Here is a 17,976-nt window from a genome sequence, read left to right as displayed (position 1 = left end):
AGCTCAGCTCAATCTGTCCCCTCAGGCTAAACGCAAATCAATATATTCCCTCTCTCTCCACACCAAGTTTGAGCTATCCTCTTACTCCAAACCCAAATCAATCTGTCCCCTCTCACTACACATCCAGCTTAATTTAGCCTCTCACTCTAAACCCAACACAATCATTCCTCTCGTTCCACGTGCTGCTCAATCAGCTCCTCTCCCTCAAAATCATGCTCAGTCTGATGGACCCATCAGCAATGACCCAGGCATCGTATCAGGACAAAAACAGAGCATGCTGGAAAAACAGAGAATGCTGGAAACACTCAGCAGGTCAATCAGCATCTGTGGAGAGAACAGGTAAGTTTACGATTCAGGGGTAGAACCTTTATCAGTATGAAGGGTCTACACCTGAATTGTTAACTTATCTGTTTTCTCCACAGATGCTGACTGACCCACTGAGTGTTTCCAGCATTTTCTGTTTTTGTTTCGGATGTCCACCATCTGAAATGTTTTGCTTTTTATTAGTATCATCAAAACAAGACTTTGGTAATCTCAGCCCAGTCAATCTTGCAAAATTCTCCTCATTAACATCTGGAGGCTAGTGCCCGAATTGGCAGAACTGTCCCAACGGACTAGTCAAGCAATAACTTGACATGGTTAAACTCACAGAATCATATCCACCCGCTAACAACCCAGACTCCACCATCATCATCCCTGAGTACGTCTTTTCCCACCGGCAGGAATGACCCGCCAGAGGTGAGGGCGCAGTGGTAGGCAGTTGGGGGGGGGTCCTCAACATTGACTCTGAACCCCATGATGTCACATGACTTCAGATCAAACAAGGTCAACAAAACCTTCTGCTGATTGTCACCTATTGCCCTCCACTGCTCAACTGACAAATCAGTACTCCTCCATGTTGAACATCACTTGGAGGATGCTAGAGGGAAGCAAAGGTACAGAATGTACTCTGGGTAGGAAGTTTCAATGTCCACCACTAAGAGTGGCTCAGTAGTACCACCACTGACTGAGCTGGCCAAGTCCGGAAAGACATAGCTGCCAGACTGGGCCTGTGTCAGGTGGTGAGGAAACCAATATGAAGAAGTAATCTAGTTAACATCATCCTCACCTACCTATCTGCCATAGACATATGGCAGATCGGTAGGTGAGGATGACCACGATATCATTGGTAGTAGTGACCACAGCACAAGTCCATGTGAAGACTTTGTCTCACTGAGTTGTTTGCCACTGTGCTAAGTGGGACAGACCAAAGACAGATCAAGCAAAACTGGGCATCCATGAGGGTCATCAAAAGCACCACAATCTCTGCAATCTCTAGATGCTGAGAGGTAGTTTCCCCGGCTGGAGAGTCTAGAACCAGGAGGCATAGTCTCAGGATAAGGGGTCGGCCATTTAAGACTGAGCTGGGGAGGAATTTCTTCACTCACGGTGTTGTGAATCTTTGGAATTCCCTACCCCAGAGGGCTGTGGATGCTGAGTCATTAAATATGTTCAAGGCTGAGATAGATAGATTTTTGGACTCTAGGGGAATAAAGGGATATGAGGATCGGGCAGGAAAGTGGAGTTGAGGTAGGAGATCAGCCATGATCTTATTGACTGGCGGAGCAGGCTCGAGGGGCCATATGGCCTAGTTCTGCTCCTATTTCTTACGTTCTTATGTCCTTAATCTGTAATTTCATGGCCCAGCACATCCCTCACTCCTACATCACCATCAAGGTGGGAGACCATCCCTGGTTCAGTGGTGAGTGTAGAGGAGTGTGCCAGGACCAGCACCAGGCATACCTTAGAATGAGACACCAAACTAGTGTAGCTACTACAAAGGGATTCCTGCACGCTAAGCACCAAAAACAGAAAGCTATATACAGAGCTATGTGAACCCACAACCACCGGATCAGGGGCAAAGTTTTCTATCCTTACCACATCTAGTCAAGAATGGTGGAGGACAACCAGGCAACTAACTGGAGAAGGAGGCTCCATGAACATCATCAAACTCAATCACGGTGGACCCCAGCATGAGTGCAAAAGACACGGCTGAACATTTACAAGTGTCTTCAGACAAAAGTGCCCCAAGTAAACAATCCTACTGAGCCTCCTTCCAAGTTCTCACTTCTAACCTTATAATGGAAGGAAAGTAATTGAGGAAGCAGTTGAAGATGATTGGAGCAAGGATACTTCCCTACTAAGTGAATGGTTCAGGCTAACCCGGAGCACTATTTCAAGTTGCATGACAAGGGGACATAGCTACAAACTGATAAAAGGTAAGTTCATGACTCATGTCAGCAAACACGTTTTTGCACAAGGAGTGAAGAATGTTCTAGGTGGAATGGTCACTGGGTACGGCAGAAGAGGCAAGAAGCAGTTCCCTGGAGTGATGAGGAGGGATTGTAGGTTTCTGTGGAAGGATAAGTTCATTGGGCTAAATGGCTTCCCTCACATGTACTTATTTTTGTGACCTTTGTGATCATGGTAATTAACAGCCTGATGTAACGGTGGGGCTAAAACCAGAGGAATTTTCTGTATTCTGCAGTTCTCCCTGGATTTCTGGTGTTTGGTCAGAGCTGTGTGAATGATTGGCTTGTGTATTTTCTGTGAACTCCTATTTATGAAGGATAAAGCTGCACTGTGAAGGAAGACCTGAAAGATAAATTATTCCCCTGTGCATCATATCTAGATCTTTTATGCATCTTTATTCTGCTGCATACTATTTGCCCAATAGTAAATACTGCAAATTAGTTAATTGTTTAGGCCTGTACTGATTTAATATGTGATGGGTTTAATATGTGATATGGTTTAATATGTGATGTTTTCAGTCTCTTGAAAGACTAACGGCGGAGTGGAAATCCTATATAATTTCTGACTAATTGTTTAATGTTATTGAAGCAAGGCCAAAATCAAAAAAAGCAAGTTTTAGATCATAAGGTTCACGGTCCTCCTATGGAAACTGTCATCAAGCTGTTTGAACAAGAAAAAAGAAATCTAAAACTTAGATTGTACGTAATTTAAGGGAGTTTCGACCTGGAATCGGCTTAATTTGTTTTTTTCCCCGATTTCTCAAAAGGATGGTTCCAACCCAAATTTATGGCTAATGTGGAGTTGCAAATTTGCTACGACACATGTCATAAAAGTGCACTGCATGCTTAAAGCAAAATGATAATACATTATAATCAGAAGGTATAGGCACTGAAGTCACAGGAGAGATTTTCCCTGGTCTGTGCCCTGATACATTGGACCGACTAGATGCATAGAATTACATAAAATGTACAGCACAGAAACAGGCCATTAGATCCAACTGGTCTATGCAGGTGGTAATCTCCACACGAACCTTCTCCCTCCCTACTTCATCTAACCCTATCAGCATAACCTTATATTCCTTTCTCCCTTGTGTGCTTATCTAGCTTACCCTTAAATGCATCGATGCTATTTGCCGCAACTACTCTTTTTGGTAGCAAGTTCCACATTCTAACCACTCTTTGGGTAAAGATGATCTCATGAATTCCTTATTGGATTTATTAGTGACTATCTTATATTTATGATGCAGCGAATCAAAAAATTCTGGATTGTAGGGCCTGCTTATAAAAGAATCCACCCAAGTTTCCTCCATTTAAATTAATGGAGAAAAACACGGTGGGTTCTTTCACAGGCATCTGCTCTGACCCCCATGATTTTCCTTTATTCGCGTGCCCAGGTGATCTAGTGTACCCGGACGCAGACCCGGGAAAATCGGCAACACACATGGGGATTAGCTCCCTGAAGGACCTATAACAGAGTGTCCAGTTCCTTTCAGAATACTCAGTGAATATTTTTTTTTCAATCTCTTTTAGTTTCCATGAGAATGGCTTTATGGAGGATCTGGACAAGACCTGGGTCAGATATCAGGAGTGCGACTCTCGAAGCAATGCTCCAGCAACCCTCACCTTTGAAAACATGGCAGGTAATTGTCCTATGAGCCATCCACTTATCTGATGCTAAGTCCACATTTCGCTGCTTTGCAGTAGCGCTTAGGAGTAAAGACTCTCAAGGATCCAATACAATTATCAATTAGCTTTCGGTCCCCATCATTCCAGTGTAATAGTGGAGCCTCCTTAATCATACTGCCAGCACAATAGTCAATTTTATGCCAGCAAAATAAACAAAGCCACCCGTTTATACTGCCAGCACAGCATGCAAACCCATGAAAGTAGAATGGGTGCACAGAGCATTACACACCAGCCTCTTACTGCCAGTGATTCTGAATAAACACAAATTGCAGAAAGGACAATCAGCTGTTTTCATTCATTAAAAGGGGACTGATAGGACAGCAGCTGTCAATTTGCTTTAACTTTAAAAGCTTGCCTTTCTTGAGGGGGTTCTTTGTAACAGTTAAGAACATAAGAAATAGGAGCAGGCCCCTCAAGCCTGCTCTGCTATTCAATCAGATCACGGCTGATCTTCTACCTCAACTCCACTTTCCTGCCCGATCCCCATATCCCTTGATTCTGGGGTAGAGAATGCTAAAGGTTCACAACCCTCTGAGTGAAGAAATGCCTCCTCATCTCAGTCTTAAATGGCTGACCCTATATCCTGCAACTCTGGCCCCTAGTTCTAGACTCTCCAGCCAGGGGAAACAACGGGGGTGATTTTAAACCCCAAGAACGGGTGGGTTGGGGGCGGGTGGGAGTTGAAAATAGTTGTTTTTTTGGGTTGCAACCGCAACATTTTAGGACTTTGCATTCCCAGTGGGAAGTCTGTACTTCTCCGCGCCAATGTTAAACCTGGAAATAAAGCTGGGTTGCGGTCACGACCCAAAAACCAACTATTTTCAACTCCCACCCGCCACCAACCCACCCGATTTTGGGGTTTAAAATCACCCCAACCTCTCTACCCTGTCAAGCCCCCTCAGAATCTTATATGCTTCAATGAGATCTGCTCTCATTCTTCTAAACTCCAGAGAGTATAGGCCCATTCTACTCAACCTCTCCTCATAGGACAACCCTCATCCCAGGAATTAATCTAGTGAACCTTCGTTGCACTGCCTCTAAGGCAAGTATATCCTTCCTTAGATAAGGAGACCAAAACTGTATGCAATACTCCAGGTGAGGTCTCACCAAAGTCCTGTATTATTATAGTAAGACTTTCTTTCTCTTGTGCTGCAACCCCCTTGCAATAAAAGCCAACATGCTATTTGCCTTCCTAATTGCTTGCTGTACCTGCATGCTAACTTTTTGTGTTTCTTGTACCAGGACACCCAAGTCTCTCTGGACACGAACATTTAATAGTTTCTCACCATTTAAACAATATTCTGTTTTTCTATTCTTCCTACCAAAGTGAATAACCTCACATTTCCCTGCATTATACTCCATCTGCCAGCTTCTTGCCCACTCACTTAAGCTGTCCCTATCCCTTTGCAGACTCTTTGTGTCCTCCTTACTGCTTACTTTCCTACCTAGCTTTGTATTGTCACCAAACCTGGCTACACTACGCTCAGTCCCTTCATCCAAGTCATTAATATAGATTGTAAATAGCTGAGGCCCAAGCACAGATCCTTGTGGTACCCCACTACTTACAGCCTGCCAACCTGAAAATGACCCGTTTATCCCTACTCTCTTTTCTGTCCGTTAACCAATCCTCTATTCATGCTAATATGTTACTCCCAACCCCATGAGTCCATAGCTTGTGTAACAACCTTTTATGTGGCACTTTATCGAATACCTTTTTGAAAATCCAATTTTCCAAGTCCACTGGTTCCCCTTTATCTACCCTGCTAGTTACATCCTCAAAAAGCTCTAATAATTTTGTCAAACACGATTTCCCTTTCATAAAACCATGTTGACTCTGCCGAATAATATTATGATGTTGCTGTTATACAGCAGCCAATATCTACCTTTCCTTGTGAGACCGTCTCTTCCAGGTAATTGATGACTGGAAGGGCTGTATCCAGTGAGCTCAGATTAAAGCTGGACCCAGGGTAACAGGACAGAAGGTTCAGATTAAGACTGGATCCAGTGTAACAGGACAGTGAGTTCAGATTAAGACTGGACCCAGGGTTGCAGGACAGTGAGTTCAGATTAAGGTTGTATCCAGGGTATCAGGACAATGAGTTCAGATTAAGACTGTATCCAGGGTAACAGGACAGTGAGTTCAGATTAAAGATGAACCCAGCACCTGTGCGTGATGAGCACAAGTTGCCACCTCTAACCACATTTATGTTTTGGTGAGATGGTGTCTCAAGTAACTCAGGACTGAAAATCTCACACCAAGGATTTGTCCAAAATTGCCAGCCCTGGCCATTACTCTGTGAGATTGGTAGCCAGCTGATTAACTACTCCCATATACCTCTCTTGTGTGTTAGAAAGCTGTACTAGCAGAAGGATATCTGCAGGTCAGTCACTGCTGGGTTGGTCACACACAGATGGGGAAAAGAAATAGGATTTGCTGGAAGTTGCAGTTTGATTCCTGAATTAAAGTAAGGTTTCATTGTGGATATTTGACCTCTTGCTTTGTTTCCTGTCCTTTAGGCGTCTTTATGTTGGTTGCTGGAGGGATTGTTGCAGGAATATTCTTGATATTCATTGAGATTGCTTACAAGCGCCACAAAGACGCTCGAAGGAAGCAGATGCAGCTGGCCTTTGCTGCTGTCAACGTCTGGAGGAAGAATTTGCAGGTAAGTTCAAGGATATGGTCCCAGAGTCTCCTAGATTACATCAGTGAGGTGCAACCTAGAGGCATAAAGTCCTGTTTAATAATTGCCACAGCAAAACCGCGGGCGTAAAACAACCTGAGAATCTCACATCCATAACTTTAGATCAAAGTGCACTGAATGCTGTGATCGCCACGCCAGAGACAGCACAGTTAGTCCTGGGCCAGGAGCAGTGACTGCAGAACCTCATTAAAGGGACATTGTCTCAATGAAGACACATTTGGCAATTTCTTTTTTTAGTCTGTGGAACAAGAGGAGCTGAAAACTTCACACATCATGTTCTTTGCATTATCCGCAATACCACAATAATGCACTTTGACGTAAATTATGTGACGGTGTGAACAAGTTACACTTCCTCATTAGGATGGTGCCCCTCCCATAGGTTTCTAAATACTTTTATTCATTTTGAAAATCGGCACAAAAAGGTGAAATATCATTCTAGTGAGAATTCACTAAGAATTCTTGAAATAGCTCCCTCTGTTACCTAGCCCCAGACTCCGACTGTCTCTGGCTGGTTTTGGCCATCATCGTGTTACTAGGTAGATGTTTTAGGCTAAGCCCTGGTGCCCAATCCACTCTCACAGTGTGTGTGTGTGTGTGTGTGTGTGTGTATATGTAAATTCAGTGTTGTGGAAATGCCCCATTTACACTGTGGGTTCTCGATGGGATGTTTCCACACACGTGTAATATGGATATGCTGCACGCAGAACGGCCTCCTGCATCACTATGCTCCTGTGCATACACTAAAAGGTGCTAGGATAGAAATGCCAGCTTGTGATTTAAATCTGGGGTCACACACAATAATTAGTAACACCAGCCTAATCGCCAAAGCAACCTTGAATATACATCAAGACATTAGATTTCTAGTTCAAAAGCAAAATACTTCAGATTTCTAGTTCACTTCACACCTCACCCTGTCAGTTAGTGCAGTCCCTCTGTATCATGCACCCTGAATATTGTCAGTTAGTGCTTTGCCCCTGTACTGTGCACTCTATATAATCTCAGTTAGTGCTTTGCCCCTGTACTGTGCACTCTATATAATCTCAGTTAGTGCTTTGCCCCTGTACTGTGCACTCTATATAATCTCGGTTAGTGCTTTGCCCCTGTACTATGCACTCTATAATCTCAGTTAGTGCTTTGCCTCTGTATTGTGGGTCAGATTAATCTCAGTTGGACTTAGTTTGGGCCGCTGTACTGTGCACTTACAATAGTCTCAGTTAATGGTCCCTTCCCCCCACCCCCCCTCGTTCTATATGCTCAGTATAATCTCAGTGAGTGCTTTGTCCCTGTACTGTGCACTTAGTATAATCTTGATTAGTTCTGGCCCCTGCAATGTGCACTCTGTATATGTTTTGATCCCTGCACTGTGCACAATGTGTGTGTTCTTATCCCTGCATTGTGCACAATGTATCTGTTCTGGCCCCTGCACTGTGCACTCTGTACATGTTCTGATCCCTGCACTGTGCACTCTGTATATGTTCTGGCCCTGCGCTGTGCACTCTGTATATGTTCTGGCCCTGCACTGTGCAATCTGTATATGTTCTGATCCCTGCAGTGTGCACTCTGTATATGTTCTAGCCCTGCATTGTGCACTCTGTATATGTTCTGATCCCTGCACTGTGCACTCTGTATATGTTCTGGCCTGCATTGTGCACTCTGTATATGTTCTGGCCCTGCACTGTGCACTCTGTATATGTTCTGATCCCTGCAGTGTGCACTCTGTATATGTTCTAATCCCTGCACTGTGCACTCTGTATATGTTCTGATTCCTGCATTGTGCACTCTGTATATGTTCTGATCCCTGCACTGTGCACTCTGTATATGTTCTGATCCCTGCACTGTGCACTCTGTATATGTTCTGGCTCTGCACTGTGCACTCTGTATATGTTCTGGCCCTGCACTGTGCACTCTGTATATGTTCTGGCCCTGCACTGTGCACTCTGTATATGTTCTAATCCCTGCAGTGTGCACTCTGTATATGTTCTAGCCCTGCACTGTGCACTCTGTATATGTTCTAGCCCTGCACTGTGCACTCTGTATATGTTCGGATCCCTGCACTGTGCACTCTGTATATGTTCTAGCCCTGCACTGTGCACTCTGTATATGTTCTGGCCCTGCACTGTGCACTCTGTATATGTTCTAATCCCTGCACTGTGCACTCTGTATATGTTCTGATTCCTGCATTGTGCACTCTGTATATGTTCTGGCCTGCATTGTGCACTCTGTATATGTTCTGGCCTGCATTGTGCACTCTGTATATGTTCTGATCCCTGCACTGTGCACTCTGTATACGTTCTGGCTCTGCACTGTGCACTCTATATATGTTCTGGCCCTGCACTGTGCACTCTGTATATGTTCTAATCCCTGCACTGTGCACTCTGTATACGTTCTGGCCCTGCACTGTGCACTCTGTATACGTTCTGGCCCTGCACTGTGCACTCTGTATACGTTCTGGCCCTGCACTGTGCACTCTGTATATGTTCTGGCCCTGCACTGTGCACTCTGTATATGTTCTGGCCCTGCACTGTGCACTCTGTATATGTTCTCGCTCTGCACTGTGTACTCTGTATATGTTCTGGCCTTGCACTGTGAATTTAGTATATGCTCTGACCCCTACACTGTGCACAATGTATATGTTCTGACCCCTGCATTTTACACTCTATATATGCTCTGACCCCAGCACTGTGCACTCTGTATGTTCTGCACAGCATGGAACTCCCTTCACAGGTTAGGATTTGGCCACCAGGTGCATCGGAATGCTTCTTTTATAACAAGATTAGAAACCAAGTGGTTTGTGATGAGTTCATGCCCGCTTTTCAAAAGAATTGGTCTTAATGAAATCTTGTCAGGGATGGAATTGCATTCATTTAGAAACCCAGCTAAAGTGTAGTTTGACCCCTTCCCTTCTATGTTTCAGTCTAATGTATATTTCCATATGTGATACAGAGTCCATGACCGAAGCACTGATGTATTTGCATACACTGACTCAGTGACCTCTATGTCCTCCAAGTGGGGCAGAGACTAAAAGGGTTGTGAAGTTGGGCACCAAAGTGCCTGACTTGGAACCGTACTCAAATGGGCATTATCCCGGTGGGTGCTGAACAGATCCATTTAATATTCGCGTGATGCTGTAATGGGAGCCCTGTGATGCCACGCCAGTGATTTCGGGAATAGCTGCCAAGAGCACCCAAAAGGTAGGTGAATGTTCCTCTGTGATTCTGAGCACTTAAATAATTTCTGTTTTGAGAACATTGCATCAGGATAGCTTGAAAACGGTTGCAAATTGTCCTGGTTTGATTTGTGAAGTTGACGAAATGGGGTTATAGAAAAGTATTGTTGTAACTGGCCTTGGTAGCCATTTGGAAAGTTGAGTATATGGAGAGATGTAGGACTTCTGTTGAAGTAGGGCTCAGAAATGTTTGGAATGTAAACTGTGTGGTGGTTTATGGAAGCCTTGTTGCAATGGTTCTTGTTTGGGCGTTGACCACTTGATGGAGGTCGATCAGGGAGTAGGGTGTTGGAAGGTGTTGGTTTACAGGATTCCTGCTGTAGTGACCATTAGGGAAATTAATTGTATTTAGTTTTTAAAATGAAATATGAAAACGGATGGACATTCATGTGCTTTCAGGTAGCACTTATCCTGTCGTCAAAGGGGAAATGTCGTTTTCTTCATTTAGCTCCTCCTAATGGCCGAGGAATAAATTTCATAGTGAGAGGTTTGCCATTGTACTCACTCTCTGTTTTGTCACGTTTGGCCCAGAGCCCAAAACATTTGCAGCCTAGGTGCCTACGAAAGAATGAGAGATAAGACTTGCTGGGAGAAAATAGGATTTCCAGCAAAGAAACTCACTCTAAAGCTGCTGTGGTTTCATCAAGAGTTCCTGTTCCCTGTTGTAAACACATACAGAGTTTGATGCATGCAGTAGGGATCCATAGCATTTAAACCACTACCTTTTAAGTATATTCTCCTCCCCTGAAGGCCCTGGCTCTTGTTGGGATATGGTTCCACAGGTGCTGGCAATGCTCTGGTACCTCCCCAACTGGTCGTTCTTTATTTGCGACCTTACACAGAGAGAAAGAACTTGCGTTGATACAGCGCCTTTCACGTCCCACAGCCTATGAAGTACGGTTACTGTTGGAATGTAGAGAAATGCATTAGCCAACGAGGTCCCACAAACAGCAATGATAATTTATTTTACTGGTGTTGGTTCAGGGATAAACGTCAGTCGGGATACCTGGAGAACTCCCCCACTGCTTTTTGAGTAGCGCTGTGGGATCTTTTACGACCACCTGAGAGAACAGAGGGGTTTTCTGTTTAACATCTCATCAGAAAGGGAACATCCCAAGACAGTGCTCTCTCAGTACCGCACTGTAGTGTCAGCCTAGATTACATCCTCAACTCTCTGGAGTGCTGCTTGAACCCATGACCTTCTGGCTCAGAGGCGGGAGAGCTACCGCTCAACCAAGGTTGAGATCAGCTAATTTAGCACAGATCAGGGGCGGAACCAGGAGCCTCCATGATTTGTATGGCTCAGCTCCAGAGACCCATTAGGGTGGGAAGTTAGATGAGATACACTGGGGGAGAATTTGGACCTAGCTACACCCATTTTTTGGGTGCAAAATGGAACCAAAAAGCACCAATTTCATGGTGTTTCTCTTGCGCCCCAAAGACGCCTAAAGTACATCAGACCCCAAATTGGGTCAGATGATTTTTCAGGCGCCCCTGGTGTGCTCTTGTGGTTTAAACTCATACTATGATGTGGAACGTGCACTGCGATATACAATGTGCACACTGATTTTTAAAAAAAGGGCGTAATGATAAACCCAACAACTATAGGCCTGTTAGTTTTACCTCAGAGGTGTTGAAACTTTTAGAAACGATAATCTGGGACAGAATTAACAGTCACTTGGACGAGGGTGGATTGATTAGGGAAAGCCAGCACGGATTTGTTAAAGGCAAATTGTGTTTAACTAACCTGACAGAGTTTTTTGATGAGATAACAGAGAGGGTAGATGAGGGCAATGCAGTTGATGTGATGTATAAGGACTTTCAAAAGGCGTTTGATAAAGTACCGCACAGTAGGTTTATCATCAAGATTGCGGCCCATGGAATAAAGGGGGCAGTGGCAACATGGATACAGAATTGGCTAAGTGACAGGAAACAGAGAGTAGTGGTGAACGGTTGGTTTTCGGACTGGAGGGAGGTGTACAGTGGTGTTCCCCAGGGGTTGGTGCTGGGACCACTGCTTTTCTTGATATATATTAATGACTTGGACTTGGGTGTACAGGGCACAATTTCAAAATTTGCAGGTGACACAAAACTTGGAAGGGTAGTGAACAGTGAGGAGGATAATGATAGACTTCAAGAGGATATAGACAGGCTGGTGGCATGGGCGGACACGTGGCAGATTAAATTTAACACAGAAAAATGCGAAGTGATACATTTCGGTAGGAAGAACGAGGAGATGCAATATAAACTAGAAGGCACAACTTTAAAAGGGCTACAGGAACAGAGAGATCATAGAATCATAGAATCATAGAAGTTACAACATGGAAACAGGCCCTTCGGCCCAACATGTCCATGTCGCCCAGTTTATACCACTAAGCTAGTCCCAATTGCCTGCACTTGGCCCATATCCCTCTATACCCATCTTACCCATGTAACTGTCCAAATGCTTTTTAAAAGACAAAATTGTACCCGCCTCTACTACTGCCTCTGGCAGCTCGTTCCAGACACTCATCACCCTTTGAGTGAAAAAATTGCCCCTCTGGACCCTTTTGTATCTCTCCCCTCTCATCTTAAATCTATGCCCCCTCGTTATAGACTCCCCTACCTTTGGTCTGGGGTATATGTGCACAAATCGTTGAAGGTGGCAGGGCAGTTTGAGAAAGCGGTTAAAAAAGCATACGGGATCCTGGGCTTTATAAATAGAGGCATAGAGGTCATGATGAACCTTCATAAAACACTTGTTCGGCCACAACTGGAGTATTGTGTCCAGTTCTGGGCACTGCACTTTAGAAAAGATGTGAAGGCTTTAGAGAGGGTGCAGAAGAGATTTACTAGAATAATTTCAGGGATGAGGGACTTTAGTTACGTGGATAGACTGGAGAAGCTGGGGTTGTTCTCCTTGGAACAGAGACAGTTGTGAGGAGATTTGATAGAGGTGTTCAAATCATGAACGGTCTAGACAGAGTAGATAGAGAGAAACTGTTCCCATTGGCAGAAGGGTCACGAACCAGAGGACATAGATTTAAGGTGATTGACAAAAGAACCAAAGGTGACTTGAGGAAAAACTTTTTTACACAGCGAGTGGTTAGGATCTGGAATGCACTGCCCGAGGTGGTGGTGGAGGCAGATTCTGTCATGGCCTTCAAAAGGGAACTGGATAAGTACTTGAAAGGAAAGAATTTGCAGGGCTACGGGAATAGGGCGGGGGAGTAAGACTAGCTGGATTGCTGTTGCATAGAGCCGGCACGGACTCGATGGGCCAAATGACCTCCTTCCGTGCTGTAACCTTTCTATGATTCTATATGGAATGTGCACTGTGATATGGAATGTGCACACTGATATGGAATGTGCACACTGATACGGAATGTGTACACTGATATGGAATGTGCACTGTGATATGTAATGTACACTTTGATATGGAATGTGCACACTGATATGGAATGTGCACACTGATATGGAATGTGCACACTGATATGGAATGTGATATGGAATGTACACTTTGATTTGGAATGTGCACACTGATATGGAATGTAATATGGAATGCACACTTATGGTTTGGAAATGTACCTGTGGTTTGGAAGATGTAACTTTGGCTTCGAACATGTCCACATGATTGGAAATACGTACCTGCACTTTGAAATGTACACTGTAGATTGAAATGTGTACTATAGTTTGACATGAGTATCTGGAGTAGAGATTCTCATGGGTCCGTTTTCGGGCCCAGAATAGGTGCTGCGCCAGCAGCACATGCCTAATCACATGGGCACAATTAGCAGATGAAATTGGTCAAGGTCCCTCATTATCATGGAATAGGCAGGCTGTCAGCGCTAAGTCACGTTGTTGATTGGCAACTCGGCTAATTGGGGTCTTGAATATCGGGCACCCCTGACGATATTGAAAGGCAGCCTGCACCTCTTAAAGGGGAGGTGCACTTTGGCTACAGGAAACCGGAAGGCAATTCAGGAGATGGCAGGCCAAGGAGAAGCTTCAAGGGCGCCCCCGCTTCTCAGATGCAGCAGTGGAGGTCTTGGTGGAGGAGGTCCGCAGGAAGAGGGATGTCCTCTTCCCATCAAGCATCAAGAAGGTATCTTGCCAAGCTGCTCGGCAGCAGTGGGCACAGGGGGCAGAGGGTGTCAGTGCCAGGAGCATCGCACCCGGGACATGATTGCAATGCAGGAAGAAGTTCAATTACCTGACCAGGGTTGCAATGGTAAGATATATACTAATCCTATCTCATATCAGACTCGGCATAACCCTGCACCACCTGAAGTCCCAGCACTCACAACCCTTCCCTCTCCGATTACCAGCGCTCTCCTCAATTCATTGCAGCACACTTCACTCCACTTTGCACCTCCTACTCTCCTCACTTCCTGCCTTTATCTCCTCACAACTCTACCACCCCTTACACACCGATACCACTACTCGACCTTGACATGCACATCCTCAAAGCATCTCACTAGGCTACCACTAACATTCTCCCTTCTTTCTTGCAGGGAAACCTGGTGAATAATAATAGAGGCCAAGGACAGGAGGAGCAAGAGCATCCATTGAGATCCTCTGCCCACTCGAGGATCAAGTCATGCAGATTGTGGGGAGGGGTCGCATCAGGACCGTGGTGAGTGGCCAGGCTGGAGGATGCTTCCTGCAGGGTTCTTGGCTATCGTACACTCTGTCCATTCTCACTGAAATCTCACCTTCACACACTATGAATGACAAAGTGCAGATGCGTCCAGCAGCCATTCATCTATCTCTGCTTATGCTTCACACTAAATGCTAATCCTCGTCCATCTCTTCCCCTTCAGGTCAACAAAATATAGAGCAGCCAGAGGCTGATGAGCTGTCAGAAAGCAGCACTCAAGATGACACAGCATCACTCAACCTTACTTTAGCAAGCATCAGCTCAGAGACTGGCACTACATGTACTTTAGAGGATAGGCTAGAGGGTCTGTATTGGGAGACTGACCGAGCACTAATGCACAGGAGCTTGGGCACTGGGATGGGATGGCCCAGGGAGCAGCTAGCCAATAGGAGAGCACAGCCTACGTTCAAAGACTGATCCCAATGCAGCAGATCTATTTAAGATCATTGGGCAGCCTACCAGCAAGCTTGCACACAATGGCACAGAGCATGGAGGAGTCCAACTCTAGCTAATGTGGGGTCGTCCACCACGACATTGAGACCATGCAGTCAACCACGGAGCGAGTGGTCTGCTCTATGAACACTGCAGTGGGAACCACAATGATATTGCCTATGGTGAGAGTTCTGGCAGCTTCACCAAGTGCTCAGACTACTGCCATCATGGCTCTGGGGTCCAGCATCTCCTCAGCCTTTCAATCCATGAAGGAGAGTATGGATAGGAGCGTGAAGAGTAGCAATACCCTCCTTCACTCTGTTCTCACGCAGACCAAAGGCAGTGTAGAGGCACAGCCCCATGTCAGTGGCATTGACTTTATGGGAGAGGCTCATGCTGCCCTCTCCCAGCACACCTGCTCTCCTGCCAGCCTCTGACCCAGTGCCTATATTAGCCCTACACAACCAATTGGCCCAGAGTGCCCCAGCCAAAGCTGAGACACTGCAGTCTATAGCCGGGCCCTCAAGGCCCAGTGCTGCTCAAGGTCATCCACCATGGCCCATCTCCAGTGCCCTCAGCGGATCATCAGCAGCCTTCCACCTCCCAGGCTCATGCAACAGGGGAACCATCTTTTAGGAGCACTAGTATCGGCACTCTGTATCTGTGCCTGGGTTCCTGACAGGAGTCATGAGCCAGGTGTAGAGGGAATTCCCCCTGTCTCCAAAGACCCAGCCTGATACCTGCTGTTCTGGGTCGAAGACAGAGTGGGGGCTGGGGAGAATGAGGACTGGCGCATATAAAGTCATCATAACTACTGCCAGTAAAGTGGGCACATTATTCGCTGCCTGCGATCACAGACCAGCTGAGCATTCAAAGAGTGGAACCCCTTCCTGTTATAAAACATGGCTGGTTCGTGAAGGGGAGCATGCAGGGCAACATGTGTGCAGTCAATTGCACCTTGTACCTGGGGAAATCCAGCGATGCGGGGAAATCCGAGAGCTCTCTCCTCCTGATCAACAGCCTGCACTAGGAAGGTGATGTATTGCTCTTTTCCTGCATAGAGTCACCTCCTGATGGCCGTATGGACACCAAACCGATTGATGTTGCTGACGTCACCTGTTGCAGCCTGGAATGAGCCTGTGGTGTAGGAGTTGAGAGCCACCGTTACCTTCACAGCTACTATCAGTGCTGTGTGTGCTTTGATGTTTGGCCCCAATTCCTGCTGCAACAGGTGATCTGGTCAGTGACTGCCGGCCTGCTGAAGCACAGCCTCCTCATACATTGCTGCTCTGTCATGTTGAGGTAAGACATCCTGTTGTAGATACCTGCAAGCTGTAACGCCTCCTTCGCTGTCTTCTTTGAGATGCCACAGATCTGTGCTGCTGCTGCTGTTACTGCTGTTTCTGCCGCTGCTGTGGCAGCCTTAATGGTAATCGCAGCAACATTCCCATCTTTTCCAGTATTCCTGCAGCCAATGAAGTCAAACAATGCAGCTGCAGCCAAAAGTCAGCTCTCCAACATTTCAGTTGGACAAAGTTCAGTCAAAACAGCCAGAAAATGCCTCAAAAAATCCCCAGCAGCCAAAATGGTTATCCAGAGACTTACCTGAATGGAGGTGGGGATTCCTTTAAATATCACTGCGTCAGACTGCTTTCTCGGTGTTCGCACCATGTTTTTCTCTCGGGCACAAGAATGAAATGCTCCCAGGTACCTTTCAAATTCTTATCCCATTCCCTTTTAAAGGACATGCTTTCTACTTGTGCTTTGGTACTTGAAACTAGTCTCCCATGTTCTGTGACAAAGGTCCTTAGTGCCTTTAACTTCCTCTCATTCTGTAATGGTTGGTTCAGTGGTTCTCCCTGGACATTCCTTGCCCAGGGCTTCTCCAAGCCCTTGTCTTGTGGGATGGTGTAACTGAGCATGAGTATGTCAGTGAAAGCAGCTTACCGGGCAGAAAGCATGCTCCTCACTCCAACGGGCATACATATCAAGAAATTGTGGGTGTGGTCTCCGCCATTTCCCAAACAAAATATCCACACCCAGCAATGTCTTGACATGAGCTCTCAACAGACAAGGCTTACACCCCAGAGTAGGCTTTCAAAAATACAATCCTGCAAAGCAGATTTTTAACAGTCACGTTACTGATAGAAGTTTATTCCCATTTTATTTATTGCATATGAGTGGGCAGTGATATATATATATATATATATATGCTAGGAGCTATCATGTACAATAGTGAGATGCTAATGCTAACAATAACTAGTATTGCAGTGAGAGGAACAGGCTCAACAGAAACATGTGGGACCGAGAATATAGGAACAGGAGTAGGCCATTTAGCGCCTCGAGCCTGTTCCGCCATTCTATTTGATCATGAGTTCAATTCCATTCCTTCTAAAAGGAGCTGGATTAATATATAGTTCATAATGGGACTGTTTTCTAAAGGCTGGGTTCAGTAGGATGGATGAATTGATGTTCTGAAGTTTTGTTTGATTAACTTTTGGAATCAGGAAGTTTTTTGTCAAGATTTCCCATTGTAAATTGCAATGTCAACATTTCCCATTCAATTTTGTTATGTAGACTGTCACCATGTAGTTGCAAAATATAGCCACTTGGTGGCTTTTGACATAAGTGTCTGAAGTCTCCCAAATTCATCGCCATCTTGAGTATTAAAAAACTTAAATTCATCAACTGACCATGGGCAATGCCATGGGCCAATTTCCTACTGTTAAGAAAATACTTAAAGCTATATTGTAAAATACTATAAAATGTTGTGAGAGTATTTCAGAATGACTGTGAAATGTTTCAAGCATAATCTTTTCAACAAGGCACTAATTAATCCATTCACTGATTAGAAACACTGAGGAATGAGATGTGAAAGGGGCCATTAAGTGTGGTATGTAGTTGAAACAATGGTCCTGCAGGGTACAATGTACTAATAATAAAAATAATTATTATACTTTGAATGGGGAAAGGCTGGGTGATGTGGAAGAACAGAGGGAT

General features: G+C 45.2%; 1 protein-coding gene across 1 annotated transcript in view; it reads left to right on the top strand.

The window, feature by feature from the left end:
* Positions 1-17,976, top strand: part of LOC137300372 (glutamate receptor ionotropic, NMDA 1) — a 223,097-nt gene that overhangs the window by 178,282 nt on the left and 26,839 nt on the right. The window contains exons 18-19 of the mRNA XM_067969456.1: positions 3,822-3,931; positions 6,495-6,640. Of these exons, the coding sequence (XP_067825557.1) occupies positions 3,822-3,931; positions 6,495-6,640 (256 nt within the window). The remainder of the gene's footprint in view (positions 1-3,821; positions 3,932-6,494; positions 6,641-17,976) is intronic.

Source organism: Heptranchias perlo, chromosome 31 (assembly GCF_035084215.1).
Source record: "Heptranchias perlo isolate sHepPer1 chromosome 31, sHepPer1.hap1, whole genome shotgun sequence".
NCBI classification, from domain to species: domain Eukaryota; kingdom Metazoa; phylum Chordata; class Chondrichthyes; order Hexanchiformes; family Hexanchidae; genus Heptranchias; species Heptranchias perlo.
Note: the sequence above shows the minus strand (reverse complement) of the source record. Positions and strands in the feature narration are given on the sequence as shown.